Genomic DNA, 20,635 nt, shown 5'->3' with positions numbered 1-20,635 from the left:
CCTTTATGTGTGAATCCTTGCACCTCTGAAGAGCACATTTCATGTACTTTGTGCAGGTGATAATAACACACTACAAATAACTATTGATAGCAACAATACTCACCTGTTTGCCACCAATGATCTAGAACGGGAACACTGAAGATTTGTTTGGCCCATTTCAAAGTATCTAGATCGCAATGCTCCCCAGCCACAAATAAAGTCCGGAATCTGGAGTAAAAACATTAATGGTATGACACAGAGGAAAGATTTTTTTTTTAAAAATTTCTTGCTCCCTGATCTTACCATACTTTGGCTTCCTATAGCGTTCCTAAGAAACTAGAGGCATTTTTGAAAAACAGAACAAACAAGAAAATAGAGCAGGTGTAGGCCAATTGACCCACAAAACCCACACCTCCTTTCAAAATTATCTTGGCTGATCTGCCCAGTTCCCCTGGTCCTACTATTTCCTTGTCTTTCAAATCTTTATTTATTTATTATTTTTTTAGAAAATTACAAAGAATAAATGTAATGATAAAATAGTGAAAGAGAAAAAAAAATATTGACCCTCCCCCTCCCCCCATTAAACCCTTATCTAAAGAAAGAAAAAAAAAGAAAGAAAGAAGAGAAAGAATGCCTGGATTTTGGAGGATCCCCTCGTGCTCCATGGAGTTCAAAATAATTTTAATTTTAACTTTTACTTTTCCCAATTACTTTATAATTTTATCTTCAAAGGACCTATCTATTTAATCCTATCTTTTGTAGGTATGGGAGCCAAATTTTCAAAAATATATCATATTCATTTCTTAGATAATATGTAATTTTTTCAAGTGGAATACAACTATATATTTCATTATTCCAATGATCCATAGTTAAATATAAGTCAGATTTCCAAGTAACTGCGATAACTTTTTTGGCTACTGCCAATGCAATTTTTATAAATTTTTTCTGATACTTATTCAATTTAAGTTTCGGTATTGTCCCTTCAATGTCTCCTAATAAAAATAATATTGGACTATGTGGGAGTTGTACTCCAGTAATTTGTTCCAATAAAAGTCTTAGATTTATCCAAAATGATTGAATTTTAAAACAAGTAGAATGTAAAAAAGTACCAATTTCTTGAATACATCGAAAACATTGGTCAGACATATTTGAATTTAATCTATTTATTTTCTGTGGTGTTATATATAATTGATGTAAAAAATTATATTGTACTAATCTAAGTTGAACATTTATTGTATTTATCATACTATCAGAACATAATCTTGACCAGTTTTTTCCATCAATTTTAATATTCAAATCAGATTCCCATTTTTGTCTTGATTTATGAATTCCTGATTTAATCATCTGTTTTTGAATCAAATTGTACATACAGGATGTAAATTTTTAAATTTTTCCTTTTTGAATTAATATTTCTATTTTGTTAGGTTTTGGCATTAACATTGTTTGACCCACCTTTTCTTGTAAATAAGCCTTAAATTGAAAATAACAGAAAAGAGTGTTGTTTGATATTTTATATTTATTTTTTAATTGATCAAACGACATCAATATACCTCCTTCAAAACAATCACCTATATATTTAATCCCCTTTTGGAACCAATTATGTAAAAGTTTATTATCCATTGTAAAAGGAATAAGCCTATTTTGAATTAAAGTTATTTTTGGTAATAAAGATTTCTTTATCTCATCGTCCATATTTACCTTATTCCATAAATCAATCAAGTGTCTTAATATAGAAGATTCTTTTTTTTCCCGTATCCATTTGGATTCCCATTTATATATAAAATCTTCTGATATGTTTTCTCCTATCTTATCTAATTCTATTCTAATCCATGCCGGTTTTTCTTCATCAAAAAAAGACGCAATAAATCTAAGTTGATTTGCTTTATAATAATTCTTAAAATTTGGAAGTTGTAACCCTCCTAAATCAAATTTACATGTCAATTTTTCCAATGGTATTCTTGACATCTTTCCTTTCCAAAGAAATTTCCTTACATATTTATTCAGTTCTTGAAAGAACTTCTGAGGTAATTTTGGTAAAGTTTGGAATAAATATTGCAATCTAGGAAATATATTAATTTTTACAGCATTAACTCTACCTATTAATGTTATTGGTAACATCATCCATTTATCAAGATCCTCTTTTATTTTTTTTAATAATGGCAAATAATTTGTTTATATAAATTTTTTACATCATTATCGACTCTAATACCTAAATATTTTATCCCATTTATTGGCCTTCGAAATTGAGTTACTAATCGACATTGATTATAATTTCCTTTGGTAAGGGGTAAAATTTCACTTTTATCCCAATTTACTTTGTACCCTGATATTTTCCCATATTCTTCCAATCTAAAAGATAGTCTTTGCAAAGATTGCAATGGGTTTGTAAAATAAATCAAAACATCATCAGCAAATAAATTAATCTTATATTCTTCTTGATTAACTCTGAAGCCCACAATGTCTGAATCTGTTCTAATTAATTCAGCTAATGGTTCTATTGCCAATACAAATAAAGCAGGTGATAATGGGCAGCCTTGTCTCATTGACCTCATTAAGCAAAATGGTGTTGAAATCTGACCATTTGTAACTACTTTAGCTTGAGGATTAGTATTTCAGGTTTTAATCCATTTTATAAAAGATTTTCCTAATTCATATTGTCCAATGCCTTAAATAAAAAATCCCATTCCAATCTATCAAATGCTTTTTCTGCATCCAAAGCAACTGTCACACTCATTTCCTCTCTTTTTTGTGCCAAATGAATTATACTAAGTAACCAGGTTATATTATCCATTGATTGTCTATTTTTAATAAAACCTGTTTGATCCATATGTATTAATTTTGGTAAATATTTAAATATTCTATTAGATAAAATTTTTGATATTATTTTATAATCTGTATTCAACAAAGAAATAGGCCTGTATGATGTTGGTTTTAAAGGATCTCTATCATTTTTTGGCAATACAGTTATGATCACTGTTGAAAAAGATTGTGGGAATTTATGCATTCTTTCCACTTGATATATTAATTCCATAAAAGGAGGAATTAATAAATCTTTAAATTTTTTATAAAATTCAGGAGGAAAACCATCTTCTCCTGGGGAATTATTACTCTGAAGTGATCCTAAAGCTTCTTCAACCTCTTTTAATGTAAAGGAGTCTTTCAAATCTTTACCTAGTTCCTTTTCAAAAGCCCTCACGACCACTCAGGTAAAGAATTCCCGAGATTCACCACCCTCTGAAAGTTTCCATTGTTTATCTAAGTTGCCTGACAGTGACCATCTCTAAAGGTAAGAAATGGAGAGAAAATTCAAAAATCTGAGGTGCAAAGATCTTGTGCAGGATTTCCTGTAAATTAATTTCCAAGTTGAGTCAATGGTGAGGGAAGCAAATGCAATGTTAGCATTCATTTCAAAAGGAAAAGAATATAAAAGCAAGGATGAGGCTTTATAAAGCACTGATAAGGCATCACTTGGAACACTGGGAATAGTTTTGAACCCCTTATCTTAAGAAAGCATGTGCTGACACTGGAGAGGGCTCAAAGAAGGTTCATGGGGTTGAAAGGCTTATCATAACAAGAGCACTTGATGACTCTGGGCTTGTACTCACTGGAATTTAGAAGAATGAGGGGAGACACCTCATTGAATCCTATTGAATTTTGAAAGGCCTCGATACAATGGATGTGAAGAGGATGTTTCCTATGGTGGGGGAGATTAGGACCAGAGGACACAGCCTCAGAATAGAGTGGTGTCCTATTAGAATGGAGGTGAGGAGGGATTTCTTTAGCCAGAAAGTGGTGAAACTGTGGAATTCATTGCCATATGTGGCCATGGAGGCCAAGCCATTGGGGATATTTAAGACAGAGGTTGATAGATTCTTGATCAGTCAGGGCATGAGGTATATGGGAGAAGGGAGGAGATTGGGGCTCAGAGGGAAAATGGATCAGCCATGATGAAATGGCACAGCAAACTTGATGGCAAAGCAGCCTAATTCTGCTCCTTTATCTCATCTCTAATGAAAATCCAATCACCCCTCCATTGAAGCCACAGTGACCAATGAACCCGAGTTCATTAAACATAATGCAACCGCCCCGAGCATTCACTACACCCCAAAATCATTGCAATGCCTGTCTCGTGCCATAATTTGTTTCCTAGTCAGCACTCACTGTTACGAACCCCAGTTTCAACACCTGGCATGGTACGTGATGTACGTGAATCTGTGTGTCATGTGCCCCAGTATCAATTCTTAGCAGAGTACTTGATGTACAAGAAATCCGTGACTTTGTTTCTTGCTAGTATCATGCGATGACCTATCCCAACAATATAAAAGTAGCCGCACAGATTGCTCCGGAGACACACTTTGGCGAGAGACCCACTTTGGTGGAGAGTCATGGTGTTTGGACAGCAGAGCCGTTAGTGAGAGTGAAGAGTGCAAGCTTCGATCAAACCCAGAAGGGAGTGGGTAATCGATGGCGCTGTGCATTTCGGAGGTGACTGACATTTCGTAATCCAAACGTGGATTTCTGGCACTCACTTTGGTGACCCCTGCAAAGTCTCGGGTGTGTGGTGACCAGCCCTAGAAAAGGGATTTCTCGTGATGAAATTCTCACTTTTTGTGGACTCTTCTTCCACTGTAAAGGTACGGTGGCAGCTTTGTGAGATCAGCACTCGAGAGGTACTGTGCGTGTCCGCCTAATCGCCTTTGGAAAGGTACAGTGGCCGATTCAGTGTACCTCTGCACGACTCGCTTCTTCGCTGTATTTTGAATCTCCATCTTCAAGATCGTCAATTCACTACACTTCAAAACTAAAAGTCTCTATCAATTCCCCCGTGAGTCCCTTGACTGACATGCTGAGACTGTGCTCCAGACTCTGTTAAGAATCGTTTGGGAGCTATAGACGCATAGTGCTGTTAACTTCATTTTAAGTTAGTCGCTTGTTTAATTTTCCATGTTTCTGCTTGGGTGTTAATAAACTTAGTTGTTTTGCAATAATTCCCTGACTCCGTTCCACATCTATTATTGCTGTTTCCACGTAACATCACAAAAGCCTCGAGATGCCCCACTTAAAAGGGCATTAAGTTTGGTTCTCTGACACCTGTAATGTGGATTCCAGGTCACACAACATATTCACCTGGCAGCCTCATCCCTATTCCTGTGTGACCAATCATTCAAAATGTTGGAGCTACTCACGATAGCAGTGTTTTTCACTATCCAAACATCACAGGCATTAGGAAGGTGGGTCCTCACCTTTAACGGCAATTAAGAATGTTTACTGGAACTGCCTACAGAATTACATTCCCTTGAGAGTCAACAATTGTCATCCATCCCTTTGCTGCTGACTTCACTGTCACTGCTTGAGTAGAAACCACAAAACACAGGAACTTAGCAATCCAGTATTCCACAATTAAGTATAACTATTCAAATCAAATCCACATTATTGCTAAACACTTTTGTGGTGTCCATTTGTACCTGAAACCACTGACCCCGTTCAGTTTAATAAGCTGCCAGAGCAGTAGCCATCCAGAGAATACTACCACCCTTCTCACTCCCTCTTGGATTTTTCAGCTGCTATCCCTACTTTCTCAGGCAGCAACTCTTCCTCCATACAACCGCCACCTCTCCCCAAACCCCTCCTGTCTCCCTCTCTCCAAATATCATCTTTTTGTACTTTCTAGTTCATATTTTTTCAAATGTGATTAAAGCTGCTATTGACATGCTTGCTTTTAATTCACGCGATTAACCACAATTAGCTTGAGTTTAATGCTACAATGTTAAAGGTGTTGACCATGACTTGCTACATCATATTGTAATGTTACAGTGTTAATAATGTTAGCAACAGCCATGTGCAGCTCACTTCCTGATGTCAGCATCAGGAATTCAGTTGATAAGAAATTAAATGTGTTTCCACATTATACAGAATACAGCCCCCTTCATGTTGACAGAGCCAGCGCATGTTTCTCTAGTTCTTTTCCCTGCATTTTTTAATCACAGGGTATTTAAAATCAATCCCCATATGGTTTCAAGCAGGCTTGAAAGCAATTTTGACCAACCTGACCACAGCCAAAGTAAAGCAAGTGCAGGACCTTTCACCCTAAAGCTGCATAAACTCTGTTGGCTTAGAAATCTAACACATATTTCTCTACACTCTATCCATCTATTCTTTGCTAAATATAGACCCTTCCATGTGCCAAGAAACCACATCAAGCTCACCATGCAAAATGACCCTGGCATTCCAACATCAGATCAACTGAAGGAAGTAAACGGCAGTGCAGTTTAAACCGCAATGTTCATTTCAGTTTCCCAAGCCAGGAAAGAGTCACCTTGGAAAATGGTACTGTCTTCCAAGCACAGCCTCGGGGTCCTGCTGACGAATTACTCGCAGTGCTGTCGGTGCAGTGAATAAAGCTACCACGCCATGGTCAGATAGCAAGCGGAAATATGCTCCGGCATCTGGGGTCCCAACAGGCTTCCCCTGCAAAGAGGAACAAATAATTCAATAGGCTACTCAGCCCATCGTTCTTGGCCCATCTGTCAGTAAGGTCACATAGCTCATCGTTTACTTCAAGTCGCTATCCTGCCCTGACACCATATTGCTCAACTCCTTCACTGCCTAAAAATCTACCTCCCCACCACTGAGGGCATCTACATGAAACACTGTCACAGGAAAGCAGCATCCACCATCAAGGACCACCCCCCCCCCCCCACCCCCCATCACCCAGGTCACGCTCTCTTTTCACTGCTGCCATCCGGAAGAAGGTACAGGAGCCTCATCACTCACACCACCAGGTTTAGAAACAGTTACTCCCCCTCAAATATTAGCCTCTGGAACCAAAGGGGATAACTTCACTTGCCCCATTGCTGAAATGTCCCCACAACCAAAGGACTCACTTTCAAAGTCTCTTCATCTTGCGCTCTCGATATTTATTGTTTATTTATTTATATCACTATTTCTTCTTTTTGCATTTGCTCAGTTTATTGCCTTCTGCACTCTGGTTGAAAGTCCTTGTTGGGTGGTCTTTCATCGATTCTGTTAGTTATTATTCTATAGATTTGTTGAGTATGCCCACAAAAAAATAAATCCCAGGGTTGTATAGGGTTTCATATATGTACTTTGATAATAAAATTTACTTTGAACTTTGAATAAACATAGAGATCGAGTCTCTTCAGAACATTTCGATAGAGCACAGGAAATGGATTCTGGCAGAGCCTATGAGCAAAAATCATTAAATTTCCATGGGACACATTAATTCACGTCTTTTTGCTGTGAGCTTTGCTCCCCCTTTATGGTATGTGAAAATGCAGTACATCCACTCGTCAGCAATTGCAGCGAAGGCTCTGCACAGGCGATGACATCATCACACACACGGCTGACAACAACCACAAACATCCGAGGTTCTAATCCCCAGTGGCGAGATTTCAACCACAGGCACGCATTCTGGTTTAGGGAGGAAAAGGCTTTTGTGCATTTTCTGTGCATAAAAATAGAGCTAAAATAAGAATACAAGAGCTTAAACAAAACTAGGAGGCGCTTTGATTTGATCCATCATTCAATAAAACCATGGCTGAGCTTTTATTTCAGTACCACTTTTCTACATTAACTATATTTCCCTTACTATCTGAAAATCCAGTCATTTCTAACTTTAGTACACTCTGTTAAAATGCTTTCTGCATGGTGAACTCACAGTTTCAGAAGCCTTAGAGTGAAGACAGTTATTTCTCTCTGTTCTGAATGACTGACCCTTTGAAAATATGTCCCCTGCACATACATTCATAGAGTCATAGAGCACTGGAGTACAGAAAGAGGCCCTTTGGCCCATCTAACACATACCAATACGTCAACTCAGAATCTACCTTGTCAAGCTCATGAGAATTTTATCCTTTGGGTGATTGCCTACAGAGTGACCACCAGCAGATATTTTTAATCCTACACTGAATGTCAGTATGTTAAGAAAAACAGAAACACGGCATGTCAGGTAGAATCTCTCATCAAAAAATTTGCTCAGAGTCTCTAGAATTTGAAACACAAGGAAGTCTGCAGATGCTGGAAATCCAAAGCAACACACACAAAATGCTGGAGGAATTCAGCAGGTCAGACAGCATCGATAGACATTAATGAACCGTCAACATTTCATGCCTTCAGAACTGAAAAAAAAAGGAAGGAAGGGGGAAGACACCAGAAAATAAAGACTGGACGAGACTGGACTGAAAAAGAGGGGAGGAGGCTAGCTGGAAGGTGATAGGTGAAGCCAGGTGGGTGGGAAAGGTAAAGAACTGGAGAAGAAGGAATCTGATAGGAGAGGAGAGTGGACCATACGAGAAAGGGAAGGAGGAGGGGACCCGGGGGAGATGACTGGCAGGTAAAAGGAGGTGAGAGGCCAGAATGTGGTGAACTATGTGCCTGTCTGGACACGCCCCCTGCTGACTGCTCCTGTGGCTCCTCCCACAGGCCCCTGTATAAAGGCGATTGAGGCCTGACGCTCGGCCTCAGTCTCCAGGTCATAGTATGATGGACACTCACTCCTGGTTCCTTCTTCCAGTCAATAAAAGCCGATATCTCGCCTTACGTCTCAGAGTGAGTTATTGATGGTGCATCACAGAGTGGGGAACAAAAGAGGGGAGGGGAGAGAAGTATTTTTTACCAGGAGAAATTAATGTTCATGCCATCAGGTTGGAGGCTACCCAGACAGAACATAAAGGTGTTGCTCCTCCACCCTGAGGGTGGCCTGATTGTGACACAGGGGGAGGCTGTGGACTGACATGTCGGAATGAGAGTGGGATGGGAATCAGAATTTAAATGTTTAGCCACCAGGAAGTTCCACTTTTGCCAGATGGAGCGGAGGAGCTTGATGAAGCGGTCCCCAAATTAACTTCAGATCTCCAAAATCTAGAGATTGCAGAACACTAATTACTTTGATTCACCGGATAACTATTTTTTCACTTATCTATCATTGCAGCACTCAAGAAATTTGAAATACTCCTTACTCTCTTAAATCCAGATCAATTACAATGGCACAGTTGGAGACCTGATGCACTCATCATTCAAGGTCTATAATGCTCCTCTTTGCAACCTCTTCTGCAAAAACACGAGGTATCATAATACTCTCCTTCTACCAACCTCATACAAGATGGACGTATTCCCATGAAGAAGAGGTGCATAGCAAATATAAGAATGTCCTACTACCCAACCCAGGTCAGAAGCAGCCCACCAAACCTGGAAAATACAAAATAAAAAGTCTTTATGTTATAAAATGTAGTTCCAGAGACAATTTTGCAGAAGTAAGAGAAGCAAACTTTACCTCACCAGGTTTAAGACCGTACACTTTTGACATGGTCCATTTAAGCATTACGCTGTATCCCCCAGATGCACGAACAACTCCCTGAGAAATAGACACAAGACAGGTCTGTAGATGCTAGAAATCCTAAGCCACACACGCACAAAATGCTGGAGGAACTCCGCAGGTCGTACAATATCTATGGAAATGAACAGACCGTCAACGTTTCAGGCTGAGACTCCTCTTCAGGACAGAGAAGGAAGGAGGAAGATGCCGGAATAAAGGGGGGGAGGGGAAAGAGGCTAAGGGAAGGTGAAGCCGGGTGAGTGGGAAAGGTCATGGGCTGGAGAAGAAGGAATCTGGTAAAAGAGGCAAGTAGACCATAGGAGAAAGGGAAGGAGGAGGGATCACAGGGGAAGTAATAGTAGGTGAGAAGTAAAATGTCAGAGCCGGGAATAAACGAAGGGATCGGGGTAATTTGTTTACTGGAAGGAGAAATCAATATTCTTGCTTTCAGGTTGGAGGGTACCCAGACAGAATATAAGGTGTTGCTGCTCCACCATGAATGTGGCTTCATCTTGGCACAAAAATAGTTTAATAATCAACGCCATTTATTGTGTATACTCCATCTCTTGTGAGAAGGCATCAGCACATCACATATTTTCTTTGCATCCCTAGATTATAGAAGTGAAAAGAAACCAGTGTTTCAGTGATTGAAGGAAGCTGGAACTGTGTGACTGTGCATGATAGAAAAGGTTATTTAGCTAAGGGCAGAACTGGTTCAGTTGCTTGCTCTCCAGTTTGAACAGCCTGCTGTCTTTCAATTATACTGAGATGAATAATCATTTGATTTGCTATAAGGCATTTTTCAGTCGACTCGCAGAAGAAGTCAGTACTAGCCAACCATGGAAGAAGAATGAACACCATTTGAATGCACATACCTAGATGAAACGAGAGAAAATGCAGTGTGTTCTTCGCTAATATTGATAGTTTTCACTCTCTGGTTATTACAGTCATCATTCTCCTGATAATTTAAAATTATAGGTCCACAAACTCAGCATTTGTTGCGTATTTTAAAATAAGCACACATGCCGTCCTATCATTTTAAGATGCTTTACGCCGTTTCCACTAGGAAAATTCAAGCCACGTCAGGGGAATTGAAATTTATACCTTTGGCATTCCTGTTGTTCCCGAAGTGTAAAGAATGTACAAGGGATGGTCTGAAGATACAGGGACACAGTCATGGCATTGAGCAGCGGAAACCTCTTCATCCCAGTCTAGCCCACGACCACAGGTCAAATGAACTCTCTCCTACGACATAATTTAAAAATAGAACTAGAAGAACAGTACATAATTGTACTACACAGTCTATTAAACTTATAATCTTTAGTTTCATTAGCACTTATTGATAGATAATTGCTATATAACTAATTCCACGATCACCATCTGTTTAAATTGCAATAAAGTAATAAGTCAATGGGAATTATCAATTTCCTACCATACCAACAACATAGAATCTTCCTTTTTTTTTGAAGATAAAGGCCTTGACTTTACATTTTTACACCATCATACATCATGAACCCATTTCATATAATGAATAAAAAATAATTTGTCAATTTGAATATATTCCCACAAACACGATGGCTGTACAATGAATTGACTTTCACACCTACAGAATGATTTCCTGCTTATTATGACACAGGAGACCGATGGAGGTGTGCGAATCTATCTTGTCACGTCCCTTGCAATTTATTTGTTTCCCTATATTGCACTTCCCTGTATCTGCAACACTCTATCCCACATTCTGGCTTTCTTTCTACTACCTCAACGTATGTGGGATCTGCCAGGCTGGCACACAAGCAAAAGCTTTTCACAGGATCGAAGTAGATGTGGAAACAATAAACCGACACCAAAACCACATTCTTTAAATGGGAGCAATAAAAATGGCCTGATGAAGGGTCTCCGCATGAAACATCAACTGTTCATTCTTCTTTATAGATGCTGCCTGACCTGCAGAGTTCCTCTGGCATTTTGGGAGTGTGTTACTCTGGATTTCCAGCACCTATTGTGCAGTAAAGATGGCAAGGACTCTACATTATACGGTACGATCTGAATGACATCTACATGGCTGCTTCATAACAAGATTCAATCAAAGATAAGTGTTTTAAAGGTACCCAAAGTGGCTCATCACATCAGCTGAGCTTGTAGACCAGAAACCTGCTTGGGTTGACTCTTGCTGATTGGGAATTAGCTAATCTCAGCTGACCTAACCTCGAGCATTGAAGAAGAACAGACATCACTTCTGGATTTGGAGCAAGGTATCTGACAGTCCCATTCTTTTCAGTGACCAGTTACTGAGAACAACCACTTACGAGGTAGCACAGCAGTGAGTGCTGCTGTTTCCCAGCAACAGGAACCCAAGCTTAATCCTGCCCTTGCATGCTGCAGTTTGCCCTCTCCCCCTATAACCACACAGATTTTTGCCAGCTGCTCCAATTTCCTTACACATCCCAAAGATGGTGATTAGTTGTGGTAGACAGATGATGTTATAGTGAAGGTACAATCTAACATCGTGTAAGAGAGGATTCCCTTCAGGAAAATGAGAGGATCGATGGGATAGCTCTGGCAATGGGCTGAATGGCCTCCTATGGCATAATAAGTGAAAAAGGAGATCATTCTAAATGAGAAATATGACAAAGATGCATGACTGTTAAGTACAGAAATAAGGAAAGATTTCACAAAATTGTTAAAGCAAGTTTTTTATGAAAATGACAGCAGGTTGAATTTAACACTCACCATGTTAGGTCGATTGTAAATGATGACTTTTTCTGGCTTGTGTTCAGCCATTTCCAAAGCTTTTTCCAGCAGTGGTATGTACGCTATTCTTCTTGATGGCTCAACTCCAAATGATGCTGTGACAATCAGTTTGGGCTACAGTGTAGGGGAACAGATGTGATTCACTTAATGGAGAAAGCATTTTCTTTAAAAACTAACTATGAATGACATCAATATGTATTTATCCTTCGCTTTTAGCACCGCATAATATCTAATATGCTTATCTAATATCAGAAGCATTATTAAACAAAGCTAAACAAAAAACACAAAAGCCATAGGAGGCCGCTATTTGCTCAGATGGATAGAAGTTTCTTAAATGGAAGAAGTGGTGAATAAAGGGAACGGTTAAAGGAGGGAATTTTACATCACTGTCTGGTACGGGGGTGTTGGCTACTGCACAGGATTGAAAAAAAGCTGCAAAGATTTGTAAACTTTGTCATCTCTACCATGGGCACTAGCCTCTGTAGTATCCTAGACACCTTCAAGGAGCAGTGCCTCAAAAAGATGGCATCTGTCACTGAGGACCCCTGTCACCCAGGTCATGCCTTTGACCATCCTTGCTACCATCAGGAATAGCACACACTCAACGATTCAGGAACAGCTTCTTCCCCTCTACTATGCATTTTCTGAATGGACACTACCTCACTACTTAGTTAATTTGACTATTTTATATACTTACTGTAATTTACAGTTTTTTCCTATTATCATGTATTGCAATGTACTGCTGCTGTATATCAACAAATTTCACAATGTGTGCCAGTGATATTAAACCTGCCTCTGATTCTGATTCTGGGATCAGGCAGCCACAAAACAAAGAAACCCAAAAGAATCCATGGAAAAAGACTGTCGAACACCCAATGTGCAGAGAGAGAGAGAGAGAGAGAGAGAAAACAAACAAACCAGGCAAACAATAACAGCAAGCCAATAGCATACTGAACTGAAGCCCAGAAAGAGAGACGGAGACCCATAGTTCAGCGCAGAGCTGAGTAAACGTTGTTGAGTAGTGGGCTGCAACAGCTATCCCTCACCTCAAGCTCTGACACCCTGGCCTTTTCAGACAGACATACTTTATTGATCCCGTGGGAAACTGGATTTCGTTACAGTCGCACCAATCAAGAATAGTGTAGAAATATAGCAATATAAAACCTTAAATAATTAAATAATGATAAGTAAATTATGCCAAGTGGAAAGAAGTCCAGGACCAGCCTATTGGCTCAGGGTGTCTGACACTCCGAGGGAGAAGTTGTAAAGTTTGATGGCCACAGGCAGGAATGACTTCCTATGACGCTCAATGTTGCATCTCGGTGGAATGAGTCTCTGGCTGAATATACTCCTGTGCCTAACCAGTACATTATGGGGTGGATGGCAGTCATTGTCCAAGATGGCATGAAACTTGGATAGCATCCTCTTTTCAGACACCACCGTCAGAGAGTCCAGTTCCACCCCCACAACATCACTGGCCTTACGAATGAGTTTGGTGATTCTGTTGGAGTCTGCTACCCTCAGCCTGCTGCCCCAGCACACAACAGCAAACATGATAGCACTGGCCACCACAGACTCGTAGAACATCCTCAGCATTGTCCGGCAGATGTTAAAGGACCTCAGTCTCCTCGGGAAATAGAGACGGCTCTGACCCTTCTTGAAGACAGCCTCAGTGTTCTTTGACCAGTCCAGTTTGTTGTCCATTCGTATCCCCAGGTATTTGTAATCCTTCATTATGTCCACACTGACCCCTTGGATGGAAACAGCGGTCACCGGTGCCTTAGGCCTCCTCAGGTCCACCACCAGCTCCTTAGTCTTTTTCACATTAAGCTGCTGATGATTCTGCTCGCACCATGTGACAAAGTTTCCCACCACAGCCCTGTACTCTACCTCATCTCCCTTGCTGATGCATCCAACTATGGCAGAGTCATCAGAAAACTTCTGAAGATGGCAAGACTCTGTGCAGTAGTTGAAGTCCGAGGTGTAAATGGTGAAGAGAAAGGGAGACAGGACAGTCCCCCTAAGTCAACATCCAAACATCGGGTTCAGTCACCTCAGAACACTCTGGGGTCTGGACCCCACCATCTCGATTAGACCTGTACCCGACCTTTCATTTTCTGACAGCTAAGAAAAATTAATGTAGGTACTGTGCAGGAATGCATACATTGTGTAAAAATTATTTAAACAAAGTACAAATGTGCTATATGCAATGTATTATCACTGCATGAAACAGTTCCTCAAGGATATAAGCTCAGAATTAAGTCAATTGAAACTAAATATCTAAGGAACTGAAAAGTTGTGGAGAATGTCTTGCTATCTTCCTGCCAGTGTACCAAATCACTGCACTAAGTTACTTTATAGCCAGTCAACTAAATTTGTTCTATATAAAACAGGATTTCTTGCATTTAATTATTTTCATAAATTATCCCTTTTTTTTTTAATTTTCCCAGAAGGGCAGCAATGAAACTCTCAGCACAAGAGTGAGAACTGTAAATGCTGAATTGTATTGCAGGATGTCATCATTTAGTTAACTCCTTTCTCTTAATAAATCTTCTGAAGAACTGATAGTGACATAGAAATTTCAAAATGGTTTTACTTACGATATACCCAAGCAAAATGATAAGCAATTAAAATCTAATTTTTAAATATTTTAAAAATGATATATTCCAGAACCACTACTGAAGTTAATGGCAAACTACTTAAATTGTCTTCCATATTAATGGATTATCTGATTTTCTTAAGTGTTCTGAACAGCAGTTCACAGGGTGTCTGTCACTTGTCTCCAAAACGGTTATGTGAATTCACTCAAAGTTCAAAGTAGGTATTATCAAAGTATGTTTATGTCACCATATACTACCTGTGATTCATTTTCTTGCAGGAATTCACAGTAGAACAAAGAAATACAGTAGAATCAATGAGAAACAACATGAATAGACTGACAAGCAACCGACATGCAAAACAAGCTGTGCAAATACTAAAATAATAATAATAATCAAGCAATAAATACATAAATACTAAGACCATGAGTTGTAGATTCCTTGAAAGTGAGACCCGAAGTTGTGCTCAGTGGTAAGCGCAGATTTTCAGTGAGCGCATTTATCCCCACTGGTTCAGGAGCCTGACGGTTGAAGGTAAATGACTAGTTCCTGAACCCGATGCTGTGCGACATGAGACTCCTGTACCTCCATCCCGATGCGAGCGGCAAAAGGAAAACATAGCCTGGATGGTGGGGATCGCCAACGATGGATGTTGCTTTCTTGCGGCAGTGCTCCTTGGAGAGGTGCCCAGCGGCGAGGAGGGCTTTCCCTGTGATGGACTGGGCTGTATTCTTTTCTTGAACTGTTCTTTTACATTAACGTTGTGGATGAACGAAGTTTACTAACAAAGGGATGTAATGTGAAATGGATTGGTTTGACCTTGATGCTTTTAGTAGTCAGAGTGTGCCATTCATTCCCCACGTTTTATGTGAGTAATGGCTTCTAAGTAGAAGTACATGTGAGCAAACATCACCAAGAGGTGAGGAGAGTAGACTGTCTGGAGAAGAGTAATAATAAAATAACTCCTTAACAACACACACAAAATGCTGGAGGAACTCAGCAAGTCAGACAGCATTCCTGGAGGGGAATAAATAGTTCAAGGTAAATTTATTATCAAAGTACATAGGTGTCACCATATATTACACTGAAATTCAACTTCTTGCGGGCATTCAAGGTAAACAGAAAGAAACACAATAGAATCAATGGAAGAACACACAAAGACAAATAACCAATGTGCAAAAGTCTACAAAAAGAAAATAATAATAATAATTGAACAATAAATACTGAGAAGGTAAGTTGTAGAGTCCTTAAAAATGACTCCATAGGTTGTTGAAGCAGTTCAGAGCTGAGGTGAGCGCAGTTACCTTCTCTGGTTGAAGAGCCTGACAGTTAAGGGATAATAATCATTCCTGAACCTGGTGGTGCGGAACATGAGGTTCCTGTATCACCTTCCTAATGGCAGCAGTGAAAAGGGAGCATGCCCTGGATGGTAGGAGTCCTCGATGATGAATGCTGCTTTCCTGCGAAAGTGCTCCTTGTAAATGTGCTCAATGGTGGGGAGGACTTTACCCATGATGAACTAGGCTATATCCACTACTTTTTATAGATTCTGCCATTTCAAGGGCATTGGTGCTCCCATGCATACCAAAATAAGTCTTATTTATCCTTAGATTTATTGAGAGTATTGGAAAGAAAACAGATGCCATTGAAATACCTTTCTTTTTCAAAATCGTAACTCCTTAGTTAGATAGGACAGAAAAGCTGAAAGGCTTCATGAAATATAGACTGAGATGTGTGGGCGAATGTATGTAAATTGTAGTTAGATCGCTTCCTGCTGCTTTGAGCTCCATGCCATCGAAAAAGGCGATGAGTCAAGCATAAAGGTTAATCAGATTCAGCAGCATGCTGCCTAACAAGAGAAAAAAACATCAATTTGAATGTTTGGAAAATGAGACAACATGGCAAAATGACAGAGTTAAAACTAATGAGATTGTTAGAAAGAAAGTAACTGTCTCCAGTAGTTCAGTTTTAAAACAAGCAAATAAATTGATTTAAGAAATTCAGTGCAATAATTAAATTAGTTAAATTAAGTCCTTTTTCAAAACATGCCACTGTAGGGCAGCAATGAGTAAAAGAGACTAGATCAGATTTACAGCTGGGTTAAGAGGTTTAATTAAACCCAATTTGGTGTAGATATGACAGAACTAATGCAACTATTCAGTCTAATCGTAACACTGGAAAGAATTAGCAGCAGATTAATTCAGCAAGGTCAGAAATGAGTGTGGAGAAAATGTACAAGTCATCTCAATTGGCAAATATGTCACTAATGTTGCAAATGCTTTAAATACTGAGAGAGGGTTGGAGTCAATGAATAGTCAAATGGACCTTGTGGTAAGGATTGAAGAACATGCAACCAGCTCTATTGGCTTGTACTCATGGTCCTGAATGGAAACAGTGGCAAGGAGTCATTTAAACTCCATTATATCTCCCGCTATCACATGCAGAAGTCCAAACCTTATTGGGATTCCTTAGCATTACAATGGTGAAAATTATCCTGGGCTGACCTATGTAATCGAGTTCTTGTGGGAAACAATCAGTAATTATCTGTGGGCAGCAGAGTGATGAAGCCAGTGGAACTGATCCCTCACATCTCCAGTCCCAACCTCCAGTGCAGACTTGGTATATTCTTCATCTGAGCACATAGCTTCTTCCAGTTTCCTCTCACGTGAGATGCTAAGTTGATTGGCAGGTATGACGAGTGTACGAGTGGGTGGAGGAATTGATGGGAACGTGGATGGAATAAAGGGATCATTGTAGGAACAGCATTAATGAGTATTTGATGGTCACTCTCAGCTTGGGCCAAAGAGCCTGTTTCTATGCAGAATGATTCCAACTGAGAAGCCAACATACCACCAATATGTAGAACCTAGGCTCTTTCCAACAATCAGGAAAGAACTTAGCTGGTTATTCATTGAACTAATGTCCATTATCAACTCCCAAACCAGGATCTTCTGGGCTTCTTAATCCCCATGACTGAGAGCACCTCCTCAGCCTCTGATGTTTCTCTCACTTCTGCTATCCCAGTCTGCCAAAGATCTAAGATTTTACCCGCATTGTTCTCTAGCTTTACTTCCTGGCCCCCTTGTACCACCTTGTCCATTTTCGGCAACTCCTTCAGTCGTATTCTCAATGATCAGTTGACCATCTAACTTTCCTCAGCTCTCACACTATTCTGTTAGTAATTCTCTCCCCCCCCACCCCACACACACCCACCACCCACCCTTCTTCATGTTAGCACACTGCCTCAAAACAAAATTCCAGAACTTTCTGTTCTGCCAAATCACCATGCAACATACATGCCTTTCCTCCAAAAAAACAAAAAAATCCTTTAATGTACTGCAACTTCCAAAATTTCTGACAGGCTTTCTCAGAACTCTGTCTGGATTTGTTCCATTACAGTTCTCAACCCACAGAAGAATGGAAATTTAAAAAAATATATATAAAATAATCAAAATACACAGCTGATTGGAAAGGAAACAGACTAGCATTTTTGTCAAAGCCTCTGGGTATTTGAAAAGCATATTGTTATGTTTTATAACACCAAAACACAAGACTAATTGAAAGGAAAACACAAGGTTGTGAGATGTGTGTGTCTTAGTTTCATTTTACTTTAGCAAAGCACGCACTTATGACATGATAGCGTGATGATGTATACCGTTTAAGTACTTTACATATAACCCATAGTGAATCATGTAAACAAAGAATACTTAAACAATAAATCTACAACTCAAATATTACTAGAATACTAAATACAAAACACTTTTCACAGCTTAGCTACAAACTCCAACTCAATGTAGAATGCATCTCAAATATATATAACTCTCCTGTATAATACAACTACTATATAGGCATGCAAGGCATCGTAAATTTTCAGTTGTCCCATGTAGGCCTGAAGATTTAATCACCGTGGAGGTTTGTTTAATCTTGTGGCATAACATTTTTCCTAATGAGGGAGGTTACTCTGCTGTGAAACAGTCTCAGGGTCTGGGACCTCCTCCATGGTGGTTGTAGGAGTTGACTCTGGGACTGCAGGAAGTGGTTCTGACAGCTTTGGACACTTTTCTTCTCTGACAATTGACTCTGCCCTCCTCAACTGACCAGTATCACCTCCAGATGATAGACGCAAACTCTACTGTGTAGATGTGTGGTCCAGTTCTGTCCTTAATCTTTCCAAGTACCTAATTTTTTGATTGCCGCTGTAGTCCCCCAATGGGACTGCTTGTCCAGGATAAAACATCGAACCTCCTTGCTTGAAAAACCTTCATTTGTCTCAGCTGTTAGTCCTGCATACTCCTTCTGAGACTGGGTCTGAGGAGATCCAAGCACGAGCACAAGAGACAACTCAGGAACAGAGTTGCAGGTAAGATATAGGCTGAGAAGGAAGTTGCTTTGTGACATGCGAGGAGGATATTCGTCAGATTCCGATTCAGTGTCAGTGTAGTATATTCTGCTGACATTATTTTGCAGTGCATTCTGGACAAATCTTTCCACCAAGCCATTTGTAGCTGGGTGGTACACTGTAGATGTAATATGGCTTATTCCACTTTTTTAAAGTATGACTGAAACTTTCACAATATTAGCTATCTCGGTTCAAGCTACTGAGCTTCTAAGCAAACCGTATGCTTTTCCACCCAATGCACTCAGCAAAACTGGCTTTTCATTGGCTTTTAATTTGCTTTAAAATGCCACTCAATACACTCAGCATACAATATTCAGTTATCCTCCCTGCCGTCAAACACATCTATCATTCCAATGTAGCCAGCCATTTCTGCTATTTTTTATTATTTTTGTCAGTCAGTATTCACTGTTTATGAACCCATGAATTCATCCATTTTCTGCCTTTTTTTAAACTCAAGCATCCTCTCCTCTTGTGAAGAAAGCAAGCTGCACGTTCTAAAAAAAATCTCGAATGTCTCACTGCCCTTCAACAGGTAGGTGGTCATCTTGGTTCGATTTAAAACTTATTCATCACCACTGTTATAGTTTATAACACTAAAGCATAAAACCAATTGAAGAAAAAAAAAGTGAGTCAGGAGATGTGTCTCTTAGTTTCATTTTTACTTCAGCGAGTCACTTATGATGTGGTGGCATGATGATGTATGCCATTCACGTACTTTTATAATGAATAAACAACAAAGAATGCTTAATCAAACAAAATAGTTACAGTATTACTCATATTACTGAAATATTAAATACACAACACATGTCACTATCCTTTGCAACTTCAACCCACATATTCACATCATTATTATGCTTTCCACCCAATTTTGACAATCATCAAATCAGGTGCTGCTAAAGCCTGTTTGTATGATTTCACTTTCTCTAGACTTGATTATTTTACATGTGTGTTTGCTCTGCCACCTTTATTTACTAATCATAAATTTGAGATGGATTCAAAACTGCAACCTGAATTCCATTCACCCATCTAATTTACACCAAGTACACTTCACCACCAACTCGATGGCTGTTGACTGACACTGACAACTAGTCAAACAATACCTTGCATTCTAACCATTTGAAATGCCATGAAAGCACAGCTGTCAGCATGATACTATTACAGTTCGGGGTGCTGGAGTTTGGAATTCAATTATAGGACGTGTTTCCTATAATGGATGAGTCTAGGAACCAGAGACATCAGCCACCAAAGAGGGATATCCATTTAGAACAGAGATAAAGAGGAATTTACTTAGCCAGAGGGTATGAATCTGTGGAATTCTTTGCCATAGATGGCTATGGAGTCCAGGTTATTGAGTATATTCGAAGCAGAGGTTCTTGATTAGTCAAAGGTTATGGGGGAAAGGTGGGAAAATGCAGTTTAGAGAGAGAATAAGTCAGCTATGATGAATTGGCAGAGCAGATTCAATGGGCCAAATGGCCGAAATCTGCTCCTATGTTTTATGGTCATTTCTAAGGAATCTGTACAGTATGTCCTCCTTGTGAAATATGCGGGTTTGCTCCAGATTCATCCCACAGT

General features: G+C 39.5%; 1 protein-coding gene across 3 annotated transcripts in view; it reads right to left on the bottom strand.

Moving 5' to 3' along the window:
- acss3 (acyl-CoA synthetase short chain family member 3) overlaps positions 1 to 20,635 on the bottom strand; it is an 89,286-nt gene that overhangs the window by 27,693 nt on the left and 40,958 nt on the right. For all 3 annotated transcript variants that reach the window (XM_059978397.1, XM_059978399.1, XM_059978398.1), the window contains 6 exons: positions 12,044 to 12,178; positions 10,418 to 10,558; positions 9,272 to 9,352; positions 9,091 to 9,186; positions 6,296 to 6,447; positions 104 to 207 (listed from right to left, as the gene is read on the bottom strand). In XM_059978397.1, the coding sequence (XP_059834380.1) occupies positions 104 to 207; positions 6,296 to 6,447; positions 9,091 to 9,186; positions 9,272 to 9,352; positions 10,418 to 10,558; positions 12,044 to 12,178 (709 nt within the window). The remainder of the gene's footprint in view (positions 1 to 103; positions 208 to 6,295; positions 6,448 to 9,090; positions 9,187 to 9,271; positions 9,353 to 10,417; positions 10,559 to 12,043; positions 12,179 to 20,635) is intronic.

Source organism: Hypanus sabinus, chromosome 8 (genome assembly GCF_030144855.1).
Source record: "Hypanus sabinus isolate sHypSab1 chromosome 8, sHypSab1.hap1, whole genome shotgun sequence".
In the NCBI taxonomy this organism is placed as follows: domain Eukaryota; kingdom Metazoa; phylum Chordata; class Chondrichthyes; order Myliobatiformes; family Dasyatidae; genus Hypanus; species Hypanus sabinus.
The sequence above is the reverse complement of the archived record's forward strand: the minus strand, read 5'-3'. Positions and strand labels throughout refer to the sequence as shown.